At 37.0% G+C, this 22,299-nt stretch overlaps 1 protein-coding gene across 1 annotated transcript in view; it reads left to right on the forward strand.

Annotated features, from left to right (window-relative positions):
- The window catches only part of LOC124527293 (uncharacterized), a 214,261-nt gene that overhangs the window by 90,192 nt on the left and 101,770 nt on the right, over positions 1-22,299 (forward strand). The window contains exon 3 of the mRNA XM_047100468.1: positions 6,227-6,264. Coding sequence (XP_046956424.1) covers positions 6,227-6,264 — 38 coding nt within the window. The remainder of the gene's footprint in view (positions 1-6,226; positions 6,265-22,299) is intronic.

The raw sequence follows: 22,299 nt of genomic DNA on the forward strand, positions 1-22,299 counted from the left end.
TCATATTTTCCTATTTTAGCTTTGGAAAGCCTTCAAATATTTGGATGCAGCCAAGTTTATTTTAACTCTTTATTTAAAAAAAATTTTTTTAACGTTTATTTATTTTTGAGACAGGGAGAGACAGCATGAACGGGGGAGGGTCAGAGAGAGAGGGAGGCACAGAATCTGAAACAGGCTCCAGGCTCTCAGCTGTCAGCACAGAGCCTGACGCGGGGCTCGAACTCACAGACCACGAGATCATGACCTGAGCCGAAGTCAGATGCCTAACCGACTGAGCCACCCAGGCGCCCCTTAACTCTTAATTTTGAAACCATTGCAGACTTATCAGAAGTTGCAAAAGTAGATTCTATAATCTGCTTATAATTAAGGGATTCTATAATCCCTTGAACGCATCACCGAGCTTCCTATACTGTAGTAGTATAATATCAAAACAAGAAAATTGATGTAATTAAATAGTATAGTAAGCATTTTTTTATTGGCCGTTGATTTTATCATCTGTAAAGTGACAGTATAATATGTTCCTTCCAAGTTGAAACAAGAAAATGAATACAAAGCAATTAGCTCAATGTACTTAATACCTGGAATTGTTATCAACAACACTTATATATACCTAAAAGTGTATGTATATGCATGTATGTACATACATATATATTGCATGTATATATATATGTATATGTATATGTATACTGATACACACATGCACACACAAATATATTCATTTTTTTTTAATTTTTTTTTTCAACGTTTATTTATTTTTGGGACAGAGAGAGACAGAGCATGAACGGGGGAGGGGCAGAGAGAGAGGGAGACACAGAATCGGAAACAGGCTCCAGGCTCTGAGCCGTCAGCACAGAGCCCGACGCGAGGCTCGAACTCACGGACCGCGAGATCGTGACCTGGCTGAAGTCGGACGCTTAACCGACTGCGCCACCCAGGCGCCCCCAAATATATTCATTTTATAAGGCTCAAGGTATCATTTAATTTTGTAAACAAATACACTGCTAACAGTTGTTGCTTTGTTTTTTCACATATTGCTATGCACATCTGTTAACTTGTGGTTAAATCTTTGGAGAAAGTACAATTTGTGATTATATTTTTCTGGTGAGAAAAAACTTGATCCATTTTTTGTAAAAGTTGTAGGAGATGTTTCTATCAGAGTAACAGTCTTAATATATTGCACTCAAAAATTCAATCTCCAGCAAGTAGCCGGTACATTACTCAAATACTGGCCATGAAGTCTATACCCTCATAGGCAAATCTATGAGTACCTTCTAGATTACAATAAGAACTGAAGTTCGTCGGACGGATGTTGTCTTCTACCAATTTCCAGGCTCAATGAGTCATTTTATGGAGAGACTCTCAACAGACTAAAGGAGTTCTTATTTTTTTAATTTTATATGCCTCTAGTGCAGTGCTTTTCCAAGAGCAGTCACTGGAACACCCGCATTCATATCATGTGGTGATTTTGAAGGACCTAATCTAGATCACCTAAATGACTTCTGAGAGGGAAGATAAGAAATCTTTTTTTGACACACATCTTATCAGATTCCCATGGTCATAAAAGTTGAAGAATGCTGTCCTGGTGCCATATATCTGCTTTCTTTAAAATATAAGGACAAGGAGTTCTAAAGTATCTCAAGAATGAATGATGCTGCAAGTTCTAATAGCAAGAAAAACAAAGAGGCAGAAGAGATAGTTTATGATAAAATTGGAAAAGAAATGTATAGGGATATAAAAGATATAAAAATAATTATTCAAAGAAGCATCTCAAGATAAAATCATCTTAAAATGAGTTCACCCAACATTGCTTTTTCTAAGAATTAACTTTTAAAAAATTTAAAATTTAAAATTAACATAAAGTTGACTATTTTAGGTGCACAGTTCTATACACGTTAACACATGAATGAATTTGTATGATCACACCATAATCAGGATGAGACAATTTCATCACTCTAAAAAAACTTCCTCTTGGTTTCCCCTTGAGCAAAGTCATACCCTTCCCTCCCTCCCCTCCTCCCAATCCTTGGCAAATACTGTTCTGTTTTCTGTCACTGTAGTTTTGTTTCTTAAAGAACGTCACGTAAATAGAATCGTACAGTATGTAAACTTGAGACTGACTTCTTTCGCTAGGCATAGTGCCTTTGAGATTCATCCAAGTTGTTTGATACATAAATAGCTCAATCCTTTTTACTGCTGGGTGGCACTGCATTTATGAATGTATCACAGTTTGTTTTTCATTACCTATTGAAGGGCATTTGGATTGTTTGATTACCAATAGAACTGCTATAAATATTCATGCAAGGATTTTTGTATGAACGTACATTTTTATTTCTCTGGGGGTAAATTCTCAAGAATGGGATTGCTGGATCATAATGATGATATGGTAAGTATATGTAACTTTATTAGAAACTGCCAAGGTATTTTTTAGAGCAGCTTTACTATTTTGCATTATCACCAACAATATGTAAGAATTACAGATGTTCTATGTCCTTGTTAGCACTTAGTATTGTCAGTATTGTTTATTTTAGCCATTCTAATAGGTATGGAGTGATATCTTCTAGTGGTTTTAATTTGCATCTCCCTAGTGGCTAATAAACATTGTTGAGCATCTTTTCATGTGCTTACTAGCCATCTGTATATCCTCTTTGGTGAAATGTTTTGGCTATTTTTTTTTTAACATTTTGTCTATTTTTTAATTGGATTGTTTCCTTACTGGTGAGTTTAGAGGGTTTTTTTATATATTCTAAATTCAAATCCTTGCCAGATATGTGACTTGCAAATAACTTCTTCTGGTCTATAGCTTATGTTTTCATTCTCTGAACAGTGTCTTTAAAAAAATTTTTTTTAACATTTATCTATTTTTGAGAGACAGAGAGAGAGGCAGAGCATGAGTAGGGGAGGGGGAGAGAGAGAGAGAGAGAGACAGAGACAGAGACAGAGAGACAGAGACAGAAAGAATCCGAAGCAGTCTCCAGGCTCTGAGCTGTTTGTTAGCACAGAGCCCAACGTGGGGCTTGAACCCACAAACTGTGAGACCATGACCTGAGCCAAAGTTGGACGCTCAACCAACTGAGCCACCCAGGCACCCCGTCTTAACAGTGTCTTTTAAAAGGGAAACATTTTAACTTTGGTGAAGTCTGATTTATAATTTCTTTTGTAGGGATCATGCTTTTGGTACAATATCTAAGAATTTTTTCCTTATTGAAGAAATGAAGATTTTCTCCTATTATTTGAAAAGGTTTAGTTTTGTATTTATATGCACATCCATGATAAATTTTGAGTTAATATTTGAATGAGGTTATATTTTGTTTTTTGTTGTGTCTTGTTTTGTTTCGCTTATGTATGTTCAGTTGTCCTAACCATTTGTGGAAAATACTGTATTTTCCCTATTTAATTACCTTTGCCCTTTTGTAAAAACCTGTTAGCTCAAGGGAATGAGAAAGCAAGCCCTAGCCTAGAAGAAAATGTTTGCAAAATATATATCTGATAAAAGACTGGTATACAAACTATACAAAGAACTCTTAAAACTAGCATTTAAACAATGAATAGTCTAATTTCAAAAAAATAGTTAAAAGAGGGGCACCTGGGTGTCTCAGTTGGTTGGGCATCTGACTTTGGCTCAGATCATGATCTCACAGTTTGTGGGTTCGAGCCCCACGTCGGGCTCTGTGCTGAGAGCTCACAGCCTAGGGCCTGCTTCAGATTCAGTGTCTCCCTCTCTCTCTCTGCCCCTCCCTGCTCGTGCTCTATCTCTCTCTCTCTCAAAAATAAATAAGCTTAAAAAAAATCGTTATAAGACCTAAACAAGGAAAAATCAAGAAAACTAAAAGGCAACTAACGGAATGGGAGAAGATATTTGCAAATCACAGATCGGATAAGGAGTTAGTACCCCAAATCCATAAAGAACTTATCAAACTCAGCACCCCAAAAATAAATACTGCGTGAAGTGAAGAAATGGGCAGAAGGCATGAATAGACACTTTTCCAAAGAAGACATCCAGATGGCTAACAGCCACATGAAAAGATGCTCAATATCACTCATCATCAGGGAAATACAAATCAAAACCATAACGAGGTACCACCTCACACCAGTTAGAGTGGCTAAAATGAACAGGAGACAACAGATCTTGGAGAGGATGTGGAGAAAGGGGAACACTTTTGCACTGTTGGTGGGAATGCAAACTGGTGCAGCTCTTCTGGAGAACAGTATGGAGGTTTATCAAAAAATTGAAAATAGAACTATGTCACATCCCAGCAATTGCAATACCAGGTATTTATCCAAAGGATACAAAAATGCTGATTTGAAGGGGCTCAATGCCCCAATGTTTATAGCAGCACTATCAACAATAGCCAAACTATGGGAAGAGCTTAAATGTTCATCAGCTGACAAATGGATAAAACAGATGTAGTATTTATATACCATGGAATATTACTTGGCAATCAAAAAAATGAAATCTTGACATTTGCAACAACATGGATGGAACTAGAGTGTATTATGCTAGGTGAAATAAGTCAGAGAAAGACAAGTATCATATGATTTCACTCATATTTGAAATTTAAGAAACACAACAGATGATCATTGGGGAAGGGAAGGAAAAATAAGATAAAAACAGAGAGGGAGGCAAACCATAAGAGACTCTTAAATACAGAGAACAAACTGAAGGTTGCTGGGGGGGAGGTGGGTGGGAGGATGGGCTAAATGGGTGATGGGCATTAAGGAGGGCACTTGTTTGGATGAGCACTGGGTGTTGTATTGTAAGCAATCACTCACTGGGTTCTGCTCATGAAACCGATACTACACTGTATGTTAACTAACTTGAATTTAACAACCACAAAAAAGGACTTGAACAGATACCTTACCCAAGAAGATGTACAGATGGCAAATAAGCATATGAAAAGATGCTTAATATCATGTGTCATTAGTGAATTGCAAATTGAAACCGCAATGTGGTATCAGTAAACACCAAAATCCTAAACACTGAGAGCAGCACTGGTATAGAAACTGAGCAACAAGAACTCTCATTCATGGCTGGTGAGAATGTGAAACGGTCCAGACACTTTGGAAGGAATTTGGCAGTTTCTTATAAAAACTACACATACTCTTACCATACAATCTAACAGCTACGTTCCTTGATATTTACCCGCAGGACTTGAAAACTTATGTCCATATAAATACATGTATACAGATGTTTATAGCAGTTTTATTTATAATTGTGAAACATGGGAGCAATCAGTATGTCCACTAGGTGAATGGAAACATAAACTGTGGTACATCTAAAAAATGGACAGTTACTCAGTGCTGAAAAGAAATGATCTATCAAGCCAAAAAGACATGGATGGACCTTAAATGCATATTACTAAATGAAAGTAGCCAATCTGAAAAGGCTGCCTACTGTATGAGTCCAATTATATGCCATTCTTCAAAAAAGCAAAACTGTGGAGACAGTAAAAATATCGGTGGTTGCCAGGGGTTATGAGGAGGAAGGGATAGATAGGTAGAACACAGAGGATTTGGTGCGGGGGGAAGGAGATAATCAAAGACAATCAACTGGCCATATATGTGGAGGTCTATTTCTTTCTTTTTAAAAAAAATTTTTTTTAACGTTTATTCATTTTCGAGAGACAGAGAGAGACAGAGCATGAGTGGGGGAGGGGGAGAGAGAGAAGGAGACACAGAATCCAAATCAGGCTCCAGGCTCTGAACTGTCAGCACAGAGCCCTATGTGGGGCTCAAACTCACGAACTGCGAGATCATGACCTGAGCCGAAGTTGGACGCTCAACAGACTGAGCCACCCAGGCGCCCCTGTGGAGGTCTATTTCTAAACTCCATTCTGTTTCATTGAACTGTGTGTATGTTTATCTCTCCACCAACACTGTAGTATATTTTTATTGTTGGCCTAACAATTGTGATTCTTCCAATTTGTTATTCTTTTTCAAAATACTTTGGCTTTGCTCATCTATGTGAATTTTGGAATCAGCTAGCCCATATCTACAAAACAAAAATCCTGCTGGAGATTTGATTGCAACTGTGCTTTATCTGTAGATTCACTGGGGCAGAGTTAGTATTTTTGCTGTATTGGGTCTTGCAATCAATGAACATAGATTTTATATTTTTTTGCAGTTATTATGTGTATATTAAGAAATCATTTTTTATTGCTTATCATTTTTTATTAGTAGATGGGAATATATTATTGAATTTTGTACATTGCCTTTTTTTTTTTTGTAGATTCCTTGAGATTATCTGCATGGAAAATCATGTTTTCTGTGAGTAGAGACAATTTTATTTTTTTCCTTATGATCTATTTGACTGCCCACTCCCCACACCCCTTATTGTTCTGATTAGGACTTCCAGTATAATATTAAATAGGAGTGACGAGAGTGGACAGCCTAGTTTTGTTCCTGTTCTTGGGATAAAAGCATTCAGTCTTTCACCATTAAGTATTATATGGGTGTAGGTTATCCATCAATGCCCTTTATCATATTGTGGATATTTCATTCTATTCCTAGTTTCCTGAGGGTTTTTTTTTATCATGAGTTAATATTGAATTTTGTCAAATATTCTTTTGCATCAGCTAATATGATCGTGGTTTTTTTGTTTTTTTTTTGTTTTTGTTTTTGTTTTTGTTTTTTATATGAAGTTTATTGACAAATTGGTTTCCATACAACACCCAGTGCTCATCCCAAAAGGTGCCCTCCTCAATACCCATCACCCACCCGCCCCTCCCTCCCACCCCCCATCAACCCTCAGTTTGTTCTCAGTTTTTAACAGTCTCTTATGCTTTGGCTCTCTCCCACTCTAACGTCCTTTTTTTTTTTTTTTTCCTTCCCCTCCCCCATGGGTTCCTGTTAAGTTTCTCAGGATCCACATAAGAGTGAAACCATATGGTATCTGTCTTTCTCTGTATGGCTTATTTCACTTAGCATCACACTCTCCAGTTCCATCCACGTTGCTACAAAGGGTCATATTTCATTCTTTCTCATTGCCACGTAGTACTCCATTGTGTATATAAACCACAATTTCTTTATCCATTCATCAGTTGATGGACATTTAGGCTCTTTCCATCATTTGGCTATTGTTGAGAGTGCTGCTATGAACATTGGGGTACAAGTGCCCCTATGTTTTGTTTTGTTTTTTGTTTTTGTTTTGTTTTGTTTTTCCTTTAGGCTGTGTTAACAGTTAACATGATAGATTGCATTGATTGATTTTTAAATGTTGAACCAGCCTTGCTTTCCTGGGGCAAACTCCAATTGGTCAGAGTGTATTAGTTTTATATATTCCTGGATTTGTTTTGCTGTTATTTTGGTGGGGATCTTTTTGTGTCTACTTCATGAGAGATATTGGTCCGTCGTTTTCTTTTCCTACCCACTTTGGTTTTGATACTAGGGTAATACTGCCCTCATAAAATGAGTCAGGAGGTATATCCCCTTCTTTCCTCTTTTCTGGAAGAGACTGTTAAACTGGTGTTATTTCTTCTTGAAAAGTTTGATAGAATTCACTAGTGAAGTCATCTATACTTGTATATTTCATTCTCAGAAGGGTTTTGACCAGAAATTAAATTGAAGAGGTATAGGACTATTCAGGGGTCTATTTCATTTTGCATACATTTTTGAGGAATTGTTTTATTTCACCTAAGTTGTTTCATTTATGTGCACTGAGTTGTTTGCAGTATAATCTTCGGATTCCTTTAATGTCAGTAAGGTCTGTAATGACATATTCTCCTTCATTCCTTATATTGGTAATTTCTGTCTTTCTTTTTTTCTTTGTGAGACTTACTAGAGATTTATCAATTTTATTGATCTAAGAAATGAGCTTTTGACTTTATCATTTTTTCCTTCTTTTGTTTCCTGTTTCATTAGTTTCTGCCTTCATTTTTATTATTTCTTTCCTATACTTGCTTTGGTTTTGTTTGCTTTCCTTTTTGTAATTTAAGGTGGGAGCTTATATTATCGGGTTATGACTTTCCTTTTTTTCTAATACAAGTGGTCCTTTCTTTGCCTGGTAGTGCTGCACTATAAAAATGATCGTGTAAGGTCAAACTGTTCAAAGTAATCTTAATAATCAATAGGAACATTTTTTATTTTTCCATGACTGTTAACATTTTTTTTATAAATACATTAGAATATGTCTTGCTGTGGATTATAAATGGTTGTCAAATGAAAAAAAAGTGAAATTAATACTTACTTAATAGGCCACAATTTAAGACATTATGAATTTTGAGAATTGAAGTCTTTTGTTTATAAAAATGCAATAGAAGTACTGTGAGCTTCTCATTGTATAATTTACAGTGAGAACAAGCATCTTATCTGTGCTTTGGCAGTTTGTCTTATTGCTTTCTAAGTTTCGACTGGTTTCCAACAGTTTATCCTTTGTACCTCAAATATTGTAAAATATTTCCAATTGTTCCTTTAATGTGAAGTTTTGTCATTGTCATCTCTTCTGAGGCATCTTTCTCCTGTTTTCACTACCACTGTCCTCATTTCTGTTAACACACTCACCTTTACTGAATTCATGTGGCTGCATATTTAGAGCAGCATGGTCAACATTTCCATGGCCAGCTATTTGAATGGAAATAGCATGGTCAACATTTCCATGGCCAGCTATTTCCTCTATAATCCCATTTATGTTGGATTCAAATTTTACTTTATTTTTTGTTACACATTCATCTTTGTTGGCCAGTTTTCTCTTTTGATTGTACATTTTAAAAAATGCCAGATGGGTTTATCACTGGGAGACAAGGAGACAACACAATTATACTTTCTGCTGTAAGTGCATGAACTGAATAACTGATGTACAGTGACCAATCATTGACAAACTTTGGAAGAAGTAGTTGATTGGTCACCTATCATGATGTGCATCCATTATTTATGTAGTGATTTATGGAGTTTTCACGTCATGCAATTACTCATAGTAAATATATTGTAGTCATTAAAATTTGAACAGTGTTATTGGGGGCTGATGTTGTTTATTTAAACTATGGTAAAGGAAATTTTTGTATATTGGGACTTTCTAAAGCTAGGGTTATCTACATAAGCATTTATTTCTATAAATTACCTTCTAAGCACAGCCTTAGATGTGTTCCACAAATCCTGATGACATGTGTTATCCACTCTGTGCCTGTAAAGCTGCCCTGTCTGGTATCTGGGCACACTGTCATTGGTTTTTTAAGAGTGTGTTGGCTTAGTTTGCACATGCTTATAAAATTTCCAGCTTTCTACCTGTTGTTGATTTCCAGTTTCAATTATATTTATATAGTTTACGTAGTGGTTGTCTAGGGATTGCAATATATATATTTGACTTTTCAAAGTCTACTTAGAACCAATTATTTTCTACTTCAAATGGAATTTAGACAACTTATCACCATATCTTAAAATGATTGACTTAACAAACAAAACACAACTGGAGTATTGGTTAACTATGTAATCCAGATCGATCCTATAATTCTTCTTATGCCTTAGGAAGACATTATCCAACATATGAATGACTGATAAGTTATGAAGGAATGATAACATATTTTAGCCTGAAGTTCAGTAATTACAGTGTAGCTATTTTAGAAATAAACTATGTTTTAAAATAATTTGATTGGTGTGTGGATAGTAGAGATTTATTAATATTGAACATATTTAAATGTTATTTGCTGGGATTTTTCCCCCTCTAAATAAGTAATTAAATGAATGAATTAGCTAACATTGAACATAGAAAATAAGTAACAAATCAAAGCTTGCTTACAGAAAACTCATCATTTGTGATAATAATTATAAGTCGTATCTGGAAAAAGAAAATAAACCAATTGTGGCTCTTTCATATCATTAATGAAAATTTTGTTTACTTTTAAATTTCTAACAGTATTTCAGAGTAGGAACTAAAGGGGTTAATTTTATTACAATATTCATATTTATAGACTATTGTTTTCATATTTCAAAATCTACTTCTTTACAACCATAAGGAATAGATAAAATCCTCATTTTACATATGAGAAAACTGAGAAATAGAGACATCAAGTAAATTTCCCAAGTTCATACATATTGAATGGAAGAGTTGGGATTTAAACTTGAGTATTTTGACTTCCAAATCCACACTATGAACTGACTTATTATCTAGTCTCCAGGGGAGAGGGCAGTAGCATTGTATAGTATTATGATCTTGAGAAACTTTAGAATAGAAAACAAATTTATTTTTTTAATTTTTAAATTTTTAAAGAGATTTTATTTTTAAGTAATCTCTACACACAATATGGGCTCGAACTCATGACCCCCTGAGATCAAGAGTTGCATGCTCTTACCAACTGAGCCATCCAGCCGCCCCTAGAATATAAAACAATTATTAAAAAGAAGGGTGGTGTGTGTGTGTGTGTGTGTGTGTCAGTGTGTGTATGTATATGCACATCTCTGTAATTTTTGCCCCAAGTAACTTGCTAAATAGGTTACAGATATTGTATAGTTTCTATAATGGGAAAAAGATCCTGTCAGACATTGATGTATTATGCTTTGCTATTTATTTTCAGATTTCACTTTGATGTCTTTACACATTGATGTATGTACAGATAATATGAAACAACCATCAGGTGCTGAATTCTGCTTCTGAGAAAGGCCACAAGGTTATAGTCTTAAATGAGCAGGATCCAATTTGGTAACATTCTGCATATCATTATGACCTCTCTCTAAAGTAGATTTTTCTTATGCTATTTTCCGTGTTTTTGAGAGTTTAAGAACTACTATACGCTAACAATAAAAATTGTTACTTTATTCTTTCATGCCTTCTTTCTTTACCACTCTTCTCAAATGTTGTTTCCTATAAAAACTGGTCCAAAAGAAGGTTAAGCTAATCAAATGATTGACTATTGCAATTTTTTTTAGTTTTTAAAATATTTATTTATTTATTTATTTATTTTATTATTATTTTTTTTTAAATTTTCTTTTTCAACGTTTATCCATTTTTTGGGACAGAGAGAGACAGAGCATGAACGGGGGAGGGTCAGAGAGAGAGAGAGACACAGAATCGGAAACAAGCTCCAGGCTCTGAGCCATCAGCCCAGAGCCTGACGCGGGGCTCGAACTCCCGGACCGCGAGATCGTGACCTGGCTGAAGTCGGACGCCTAACCGACTGCGCCACCCAGGCGCCCCTATTTATTTATTTTTAAAATTGTTATTAAAAATTTTTTAATTTAAATTCTAGTTAGTTAACACACAGTGTAATAGGTTTCAGGTATAAAATCTAGTAATTCAACACTTTCATATAACACCCAGTGCTCATCACAACAAGTGCCCTCCTTAATCCCCATCACCTATTTTATCCATCCCCCTACTCACCTCCCTTCTGGTAGCCATCAGTTTGTTCTCTGTAGTTAAGAGTCTGTTCCTTGGTTTGTGTCTTTCTCCTTTTTCTCTTTGCTCCTTTGTTTTGTTTCTTAAACTCCACATATGAGTGAAATCATATGGTATTTGTCTTTCTCTGACTGACTTATTTTGCTTAGCATAATACTCTCCAGCACCATCCACATCATTACAAATGGCAAGATTTCATTCTTTTTTATGGCTGAGCAATGTTCTGAAAATCAAAACCAGTCCTGCTGGTATCCCATTAGAGAAAATTTACTTTTCTTATTCTGCAGTGGAAAAATGGAAATATATTAGCTACTCCATTCTTCAAATAATTTGAAAATCTTATTCTTTCAATACAGGATGTGGGGTGTATTAATGAGGAATCAAAATGTTGAATAGGAAAATCTTTTGGAGAAAACACTCCCACAGATGTGAGTTTTCTTTCTTCCATCCTTCACAGAATCTCTGTCCCTTTCTTGATATTGACAAAAAATATATAGCTAATTCCTCTGCAGCATGTAGAATGATTTGAAGTTTTGTTTTCGTCTTAAATAGTAATGATTTAGTAAGATTTCTGATACAGAATTTTTTCCATCCTCCAAACTTTAGTTTTAACTTCCTACCCATTCTTCTGCTAACTATACCTTAAATTATTTCATTCCTATATTGTTGGGATTTTAAAGATTGTCTTTAATTTAGGGATGTACACAGTGTCACAGTCGGAGAGTTTTTAGAGGTTGGTAGAGTCATTCGACTTTTTTAATAGACGTTTAGAAAAATAAATCTTAGTACACAGTCATACGTACAAAAAATAGAAGACTTAACATTTTGGCTGTCCAGTAAATATATTAATCCTGGAAGACACATAGCAATGGTAGTCCTAGAGAGAGTGATCTGTCATTATAACTACACTGGCGGCAGAGACAGTCGCCTGGCCTAAGAGAGCCTCACTTTCTGTGCCACTGCAAAGCCCTGAGCCCCAGTGTTTCCACCAGTGTCTTTATATTCCAGTGAAATTGAACATGAAGGTATGGCCATAAACAAAAATCACTCCTCTCCATATAAATAGATCTGACTATAGCAAAAAGAGCTAGATTTTACGCAATTTTCTGTTTGTACTGGGGAGACAAAATTTTCATTTTGAACAGAGGTAGAAATGTAATTTGTGTTAGAAGATTGACAGAGACAGCTAATGTGATCTATGATTTTGCTCTGATATGAATCATAGATTGCTAATAATAGATGCATAATTTCTTGGTGTAAATTTATCCTTTTTAATGTTTTCATCAGGTCTTTCAGCAAACACACTCATCTTCACTTGATTTCCTACTGTACTCCTGGTTCAGGGAATTAATCACATAATATGAATTATTTAAATTAGTAAGAATTAGTAAGGAGTAAGGGATTTTGATATTTCCCCCTAGTTCTTAGAATAATGCACATAATGTCTCCTCTGTTTTAAAGAGAACGTGGAAGATATTCAATTGATCAATTCACCCGGATAAAATGACATAACAGTCAGTCAATAAGGCTTTAAAAAAATTTTTTTTAGTGTTTGTTTATTTTTTGAGAGACAGAGATAGAGTGTGAGTGGGAGAGGTGCAGAGAGAGGGAGACACAGAATCTGAAGCAGGTTCCAGGCTCCAAGCTGTCAGCACAGAGCCTGACGCGGGGCTTGAACCCACAAGCCGTGAGATCATGGCCTGAGCCGAAGCCGGCCGCTTAACTGACTGAGCCACCCAGGCACCCAGGATTTTTTTTTAAATACATACCAATATAAATTCTATAGTTTTCTCTGACCATTATTTAAGTCTTCCAAGAATTAACAGTTAGTATTTTTATTAGTTGTAACTTTCTTTGGCAATAGTTGGCAAAATCAGACCAAAGCAGAAACAGTAATGCAGATTTAAACAATTAACTTAACAAAGTTCAGACAACTTTTGAGTGCTTCACTGTTCAGAATATGCTAGCATGATGATCTATTACTAGGAATACAAAAACTAATATGACGTGATTGCTATTCCAGAGGAGTTGGGGAGGTGGGAGATGGGGAGGCAGACCTGTGAACAATTAATTTGATAAGTAGATATATCAAGTTGTATGGGGACACAGAGGAATTAATTGTTTGCCTGGGCTGGATAGTTGGGAATTATAAAGCCTGAAACATAATGCAGAAAGGCACAGAAGTCAGAGTGTTCGTGCCAGTGATCTGACGATGGAGAATAGTCCATTGTGCCTAGAAAATACAGTGTGGGGAAGAGTGAGGGGAAAAGGACCCACGTGTTGTATCTTGAGGACCCTGGATGCCAGGCTAGGGAGCCTTTGCTTTATTGGGAAGGCTGAAATGTAGCAATAAGGGTGGTTGAGAGACTTTATCACTGATGGTCTGTCTCTCACTGGTGAGTAGACGTATAAACTGGTTTTGATAAGAATAGTGAATTTAATTGACAAAATAGATTGATAAAAAATGCCTACTTGGTTTAGAATGTTTATTGACCAATTATACATAAAGTCGTATTTTATATTAGATTTCTTGGCTTTTCATCTCCCCGCAAATAATTTGCTTTTTACTTTTTGTTTTTGCTTTTTACTTTTAAGCAGATAATGGTTTATATAGAAACACTCACAAATTTACTTCTCCTGACTGACTGGCTTTGTGACATTTGCATACAAAAATTAAAATAAGACAAATGAAATAAAATTGGCCACAACAAAATATGTTTTCCACATTAGCTTTTGACAGAAAATTAAAATGGGCTGTTCAATAAGTACATACAAAATAGAAGTAGGAAGATATTTTCATGGGAAAAAAATGTTCTCTTTATCAAGAAGTGTTATATATATTTTTTTATGTTTATTTTTGAGAGAGAGAGAGTGCTTGAGCAGGGGAGGGGCTGAGAGAGAGAGAGAGAGACAGAGAGACAGAGACAGAGAGAGATAGAAGGAGAGAGAGAGAGAGAGACAGAGAGAGAGAGAGACTCACAAGCAGGCAAGAATTCCGAGCAGGCTTCGCACTGTCAGCAGTGAGCCTGATGTGGGGCTCCAACTCACAAACCGTGAGATAATGACCTGAGCCGAAGTCAGACACTTAACCAATTGAGCCACCCAGGTGCCCCAAGATATGTTATATTCTTAAGGGAAATGAACATATGTTCCAAAGCCATAACTTTGTCCTAAAGAGAATTTTAAAAATGTCAGTTTTCATGATGACGTTATCTGGAGGGTTGTGTCATTAAAATAAGATTTGCCATTATTAGAAAGCATCAAAGCACTTAGAATAAGATAAAGTTTCCAAAAAGAAAAATATTGGTGCACTTTTCTAGATTTCTTAAGGCTCCTCTGTGTACATGCAGAGATTTACAGGCAAATTTATTCAAATACTTAGTGTGGTAAGTAATCCTGACATATAGATAGATATAACTTTCATTCCTAAAAACATTACTGCTCTTGTGGAAGTTTAGAACAAGATTAAATACATTTAAATTTAAGACTTACAGACATTTTTGATGGAAGAACCAAATCCTCTCTGCTCCCCCTAACCCCCGCCAAAAAAAAAAAAAAAAAAAAAAAAAACGATGGATATATGAGAACAAAATAAACCAAAGCCTCCTTGGAATTATATGTGTCTAAAAGGAAAATCTTCAGCATTCTTTTCAGCTGTGTACCACTTGGCTGGTAAACACATCCAACATGAATTTGGACCTCGGCTGATGGGTTTGCCATGGTTCCCTGTGTAGAGCCATTTGCACAGATAGGCTAGTAAGATTTATGTTGTTGTATCAAGTGTCACAGCTCACAGGCCTAACAAGTAAGTGCAGACCTAGCATGTAGGCAAAAACATTCACACGGAGAAACTACTGGCTGGATGTCTGGTATTTCTCAGTTTATGTCTTGGGCAGAAAGTCCTAATACAAAACTGCTGTCAACCCAGACCTGGTAATCATCCTTTCAACAAAAATCTGATGCCTTCTATGTTCTACATGTTAAGGAGGAAGCTGTAAATAGCACTTGCAAGGTTCCTGCTCTCAGATAATTCATAAGACAGACATTACTGAAAAAGAACAGAAAGAAATAAGATAAATACACGGGGCACCTGGGTGGCTCAGTCGGTTAAGCGTCCGACTTCGGCTCAGGTCATGATCTCACGGTCCGTGAGTTCAAGCCCCGCATCGGGCTCTGTGCTGACCACTCAGAGCCTGGAGCCTGCTTCGGACTCTGTGTCTCCCTCTCTCTCTGACCCTCCCCTGCTCATGCTCTGTCTCTCTCTGTCTCAAAAATAAATAAACGTTAAAAAAAATTAAAAAAAAAAGAAATAAGATAAATACAGATTGTGACCTTTGCTATGAAGAAAATCAATAATACGATGCCTAAGAGAGTGACTGGGGCCGAGGGCTTCTTTAGAGAAAAGAAATACCAATAAAAAGTTACAGTTGAGTCAAAGACCTCGGGATGAGACAGTGCTAGACATCCAGAAAGCTGTGGGAAAAGAATTCCAGGGGAAGTGCAAAGCCCCTGACAGGAGGAGGGGACCTTTCCTTTATTCAACAAGTAATACTAAATGTTCCCTAAATGCCAAGCTCAAAGGTCATGTCTTTGATATAACAAGGAAGGCATTTTGGAGAAGTAGAGACACACATGCGTAAACACTTGTTACTTATGTGCCAGTGAGTCACTGGGGAGTTAAAGGGGGTGGTATTTGGGTTGAGAGATTCAAGAAAATAATAAATTTTGAGTTGATGGGAGAGGGGAGAGAAGGAAAAGGCAGCCGACTAGGAAAGAGTTAAAAATATTGATGTGCTACCTGGTGATGCTGTTTGTTTGAACCAGACAGCAACTAGGCAGGTTGAGCGATTGTGTCCTGTAGCTTCACTGTGAACAAGAAAATGCAACATAATGACCCCTCTTACTTTCAAATGATCTAAAGTATCCTTGACAAAAAGTATTAATCAGCCTGCCCTGGGTTCACTATTTCTGGGCGACATTTGCTCGGGTGCACCCTGGTAGACCTTCTGGTCCTGAAAGACCTAAGTGAAATGGTGAGGAGGAAAGAAAACCATGACCTGATAGCTTTTATTCAGTAGGCTTTTGTAGGAAATGCCTGATCTGATGGGAACCCATTATCTTGGCCATGTTGTGAGATTATGGGATGGCACTGATGTTTCATATTTCAACTTAGCATCTGTAGCTCACCTGTCTTATGCCTTGGAGGATCCTGTGAAACCGACTAGAGCCCGTTCTCACTGGGGGTAGAAGATCAAGAGACTGAGTAGCACGTAGGGCTCCCAGGGAGCAGTCAGTTTTTCTTTTTCTCTTTTCTTTTTTTTGTCTCAGAGACTCTTATTTTGCTGAAGAAGTTCGGAAAATGGCTCGTTTAGTCATTTTGAGGATTCTGATCCTTTTCCTCACTTAGTTGCTCCCAGTGAGGACCATTGGGCACATGAGACCGTGTGTGAGTCTCCAACTTTACTGTAGACTTGGTGTAATGGAAAGAGTCAGCGGATGGCCTGTTGAGTTGACCTTCTGTTTCCATGCAGTGCTTTGGGTATTCCCATCATCTCAGATTCTAGGCTTCCGTGCCATTTCTTGCCTCCCCTTCCCTTTTTACTGCCCCCCAAAACTCCAGCGAAATGCTGCTTAATTATTCTTATAGTTAACTAACATTTACTCCATTGAACAGGGCTTTGCACTACAAGTCAGAATGGCTGCCTGTTGATATGGGTGACTCAAAAGGCTTGCCTGCCCCAGAGTATTTCCACTACTGGTCAAACACCAGTACCTGTTGCCCTGTCCTCATGGCTGTCACCATACTTCTGACCTACTCATGACCTCTGGAAGGCCCTTGTTAATCTGAGTCTGCTGCCTGAAGAAGGAAACCCCATAACCAATTTTCATACTCAGTCAACTCTTTAAATTTGTTTTAAAGGACAAAGTGATTCCCCAGACTGGTTGGAGACTGGGGACAGACAAGGGGAAGAGTGGCAGAAGTCACATGGGTTGAGCTATTACTGAGAAGGCAGCATGAACTATGATGGGCCAATTCTGACAACTGGGTGAGTGTGACAGTGTGCCCAGATACCGGACGGGGGGCTTTACAGCCACAGAGTGGGAGGAAGGACTCCAAACAAGGATAGGTTTGTGCACGTGCGTGTGGCACATACAGTGCAGAAGACAAAATTTGTTGGTTTCCAAATTTTGCTTTAGGCTGGCTCCTATCCTGTAATTCAGTGACCCTGCCTGACCAGTAGAGGCGTTTTGCAGACAGACTCCTTTGTGATCTTGCCCAAGCTACGAAGCTTGGATAACTATATCATAGCTGGAGGCAAGAATCTGTAGGAAATACAAAGTTTGCTGCCTTGTTTTTCATTTCCTCTGAAGAATTTTCACAATCGATATAATCTACAGTTTTTTCTTCCCCCAGAAGAACTCAGTAGATCTCTTTACCTCCTTAATATTGATTTATTTAAAATTCTAGTTTGCACAAAGGAAGGCTAGTCATTCATCTTTCCAAATACAGCATAAACAGCTTATTAAAAATGTAAGGGGTACAAATGAAAGGAATATGGATTATTTGATATTTTATTTATCTTTGGAATACTTAGCGATCCTCTTTCCTTAAATAAAGAAAGCTGTTACTGATTTTCTTACACATTGAAACAATTATTTCTCGATTTATGTCTGAAAATTTAAAAACTGAACAGTACACAAACAAAATAAAAGGTACTTTGAATTATTGACTACTCAGATAACTACTCTAACTACTCAGAATTACCCACTACTAATATTATTTTTTTACTTTCTTCTCATGCTTTTTTCTATTAGCTATATTAGCACATATATAAATACACAGATTACCATATTTGTGTATAGCATATGTGTATATGTGTATATGGTTATACTTAAACCAAATTTATAGAATGGCGCATAATAGTTTTAAAAGATGCTTTGGCACCTAAATTAGAGTATTCTTCAAAAAATATGAATTTTAAAGTATCCAAAGGATAAGAACATATGAATACACCATATATTTTTTTTACTATCCTGTTTTTGGGCATTTCAGTAGTTTCTAACTATTTATTATTAAAAATTAGATTACACTAATATTTTTATATATACATTTTCTACTTACTTTTGAGGGAATCACTGGGTCAAGGGTCATGAATGATTATGTATATATATGTGTGTATATATATATACACATATATAAATATATACATATAAAAAATATAAAATATTTATATATAGTAAAATATATATATTTATATATAGTAAAATAAAGTATACATATATACATATAAAATACATATAAAATAAAGTATTGTGACCAAATGTAAGAAAATAAACAAAAAATAAGATTCACCATCTGTTTTCTAATATATATACATATATATACATACATATTACATAATATATATACATATTAGAAAACAGATGGTGAATCTTATTTTTTGTTTATTTTTATATTTTGTTTATTGCAGTGCAATATTGGTTTCAGGAATAGAATTCAGTGATTTCTCACTTACATACAACACCCAGTGCTCATCACAAGTGCCCTCCTTAGTACCCATCACCCTTCTAGCCCATCCACCACCCACCTCCCTCCATTAACCTTCAGTTTGTTCTCTATTGTTAAGAGTCTCTTATGGTTTGTTTCCCTGTCTCCTCTTCTCCCATCCCCTTCCCAAATATTCATCCGTTTTGTTTTTAAATTCCACATATGAGTGAAATCACATGGTATTTGTCTTTCTGTGACTGATGTATTTCACTTGGCATAATACACTAGTTCCATCCACATCATTGCAAATGGCAAGATTTAATTCTTTTTGATGGCTGAGTAACATTCCACTATATTATCTATACATCTCTCTATTTATCTCTATCTCTATCTCTATCTCTATCTCTATCTCTATCTCTATCTCTGTCTCTATCTACTACATCTTCTCTATCCATTCATCAATCGATGGACATTTGGGTTCTCTCCACAGTTTGGCTATTGTTGATAATGCTGCTATAGACATTGGTGTGCATGTCCCCCTTTGAATCTGTAATTTTGTATCCTTTGAGTAAATACCTAGCAATGCAATTGTGGGATTGTAGGGTAGTTCTATATTTCGTTTTTTGAGGAACCTTCATACTGTCCTCCAGAGTGGCTTCACCAATTTGCAATGAATGACTGTTTTTAAATGATGTTTGGTTCATATTTTCAACTTCTTCTCTGGAAGAGATGTGTGAGTTTTCCCTTCTTCACATAGAAGGGTGCCATTTCATTGTATTCTCATTGACGCTGGGGAATATGATGCTAAGAACAACTCTGCCAATTTGCTTGGAAAAACTCTCATTTTTTAATTTAAATCTTTATCTTTTAATCTCTGATTGCTACATTAGTAGCTTTATAGGAAATATCATTCTTCCCTTCCTTTTGTTAGTCTTGAAAAATAATGATAATAGTTGTTTCATGGAGAAACTGGGAGACACAAATATGTGTGAAAGTGCTGTATGAATAGAATATTTGGGAGTATTATTGTTGTGAAGCCATTATGGCAAAATGAGAAATCTTCATTCAGTGATAGTCACAAATATTAACATTCCTTATGCTTGTCCTCATTTGAAACAGAGGCCCTTGGTGTCTGTGTTGCATTTACTCGGTTCTCATCTGATTTCAACCCCAGCTGTGGTAGATAGATCTTGAAAGGTCAGACTCTTCTCTCCCTGCCAGAACCTTGCTACAAGTGCTTGCTGCTGTCTGCAGTCTGCCCCAGGGCCTTCTCCAACACATGAGTCTTCTAGCTAGCTGGCGTTGGATAGCCCAAAGGTACATGAATGGGGCGGGGGATTCGCATCAGGGGGAGCCCTGAACTGAAAGGAGATGGGAATCAGTGAAAAAATGTTCCAGTCGCCCATCCTTTGGGTGATCAATTCTGGGAGGCATTCCATTTGTGCTTCTCAGGATTTCTGGCAGAATCCCACTCTTTCTGCCAATAGCAGAGTTTCTAATACTGCAACATATTATGGCCTTCCTTCTTCAGTGTTTGGACTCTCTTTACTCCCTCACTCCTGTTTCTTAAAATTAGCTTCCTAATAAACCAACTGTAACCAAGTCCTTAGTCTGGGCTCTCCTCTGGGGGAACCTAAATGAAGACACTATCCTTTCCCTTCTCCAGCAGTGCTGAGCTCTTCCCCTCCCACTGTAGAACGTTCACTTAACTAACATGGCCATTATGTATTGAGTGCTGACCAGGTGCCAGGTACCTTGTTGTGAGGGATGGGGACACAGACTCAAATTCTGGCCATCAGGGAGCTACATTCTAGTGCAACAGGCAGAAAATGAACACAATAAATAAGATACTGAAGTTCATAAGTACCAAAGAGAAAAAAGTAAGGGAGATACGAAATGTCTGGGGTTGTAATTTCAGACAGTATGGACAGGGGTGACCTTATTGAGAAGTTCTCATTTGAATAAAGATCTGAAGAAGGTGAGGGAGTGAACCATGTCACTATTTGTAAGAAACATATTCCATCTGAGAAGACAGCAAATACACGGGCCCCATGGTGGGAGCCTGTCTGGAGCATGCAGAAGTATGGGGAAGACCAGTGTGGTGCTGCAAGGTGACAGAAGAGGAGAATGGTTAGGGAGCTAACAAGATGTTAGAGCACATAGGAACTTGAAGGTCTTTGCTGTTTGCTTTGCGTTTGATGGGAAACTACTGGAGAGTTTCGAGCAGAAGAATCTCATGGATAAAAAAAATTATTCTGGCCACTGTACTAAGAATAATTCTTAGGATGACAAAGGTGGAAGTAGAGACCAGGTAGGAAGTTATTGCAGGAATCCAGGAGAAAGATGACTGTGGCTTGGACTTGAGTCTTAGCAGTCGAGGTGGTGAGATGTGTTTGATTCTGAATATATTCCAAAGCTGAACTTTACAGAATTTGCTGACGGATGGATAGGACATGGGATGTGAGAGAGGTTAGGAATCATGGACAGTCCCAAGGTGTTTGAGCTGAGAAACTGGAAGAATTGTGGTTTGGGGAAGTGGGTGAGAGAAGGGAAGGTTTGAGGAGGCCTATTCAGAGCCCAAGTTTCTACATACTAAATATCAATATTAAATGAACTGCATATTAAATAAACCTATTTATTACACCCCTTGGGGAATTCAAGGGAAGTAGGTGGTTGCAGATATGAGTTTGGATTTAAGAAAGGCCAGAGCTGGAGGTATAAATTAGGGAGTTACTAGTATATAGATGACATTTTGAAACTTCTTGGATGAGATTTCCAAGGGAATATGTGTGGATAGAAAAGAGAAGGGATCCAAATATGGAATATTAGTCTGCTAGGTTGTCATAACAAAATACCACAGACCGGGTGGCTGAAAAAGAATTTTATTTTTCATAGCTACGGAGGCTGGAGGTCCAAGATCAGAGTGCCCACAGTAGTGGTTTCTCCTGAGGCCTTTCTCTTTGGCATATAGATGGCACCTGCTCTCTGTGTCCTCAGGTGGCCTTTTCTCACTGCGTGTGCCCCTCTGGTAGTCTCTTTCCTTATGACCTCATTTACCTTAACCACCTCTTCAAAGACCCTAACTCCCAAAACAGTCACATTCTAAAGTACTGGGGATTAGGGCTCCTTTAGCATACAGATTTTACAGGGATACAGTTCAGCCCCAAACAGGTAAGTATCAGGGACATTCTGAAGTTAGGATTATAGGGAGATAAGAAGGGGTAGTCAAACAAGACTGAGATGGAGAGTATAGAATGGTAAGAGAAAAAAACTAGAAGATACGATACGAAGTAAAGAAAGCAGAATGAGATAGAAAGAAAGAGGAGAAAGTGATCAGTTGTGTGAAAGGCCCAGGGAGGGCACATCAATCAGTCACTGAATGTGGATTGTGCCTAGAATGAGCATGGCCTTGGTGTTGCAACCTTCTGCAGTTGAAGTAATCCTAAAGGGGCTGATAAACTAAAAAGTATCTGCCCACTGCACTCCC

Source organism: Lynx rufus, unplaced genomic scaffold (assembly GCF_022079265.1).
Source record: "Lynx rufus isolate CCGP_SWC_20201006 ecotype Redwood Valley unplaced genomic scaffold, mLynRuf1.p SCAF_5, whole genome shotgun sequence".
In the NCBI taxonomy this organism is placed as follows: domain Eukaryota; kingdom Metazoa; phylum Chordata; class Mammalia; order Carnivora; family Felidae; genus Lynx; species Lynx rufus.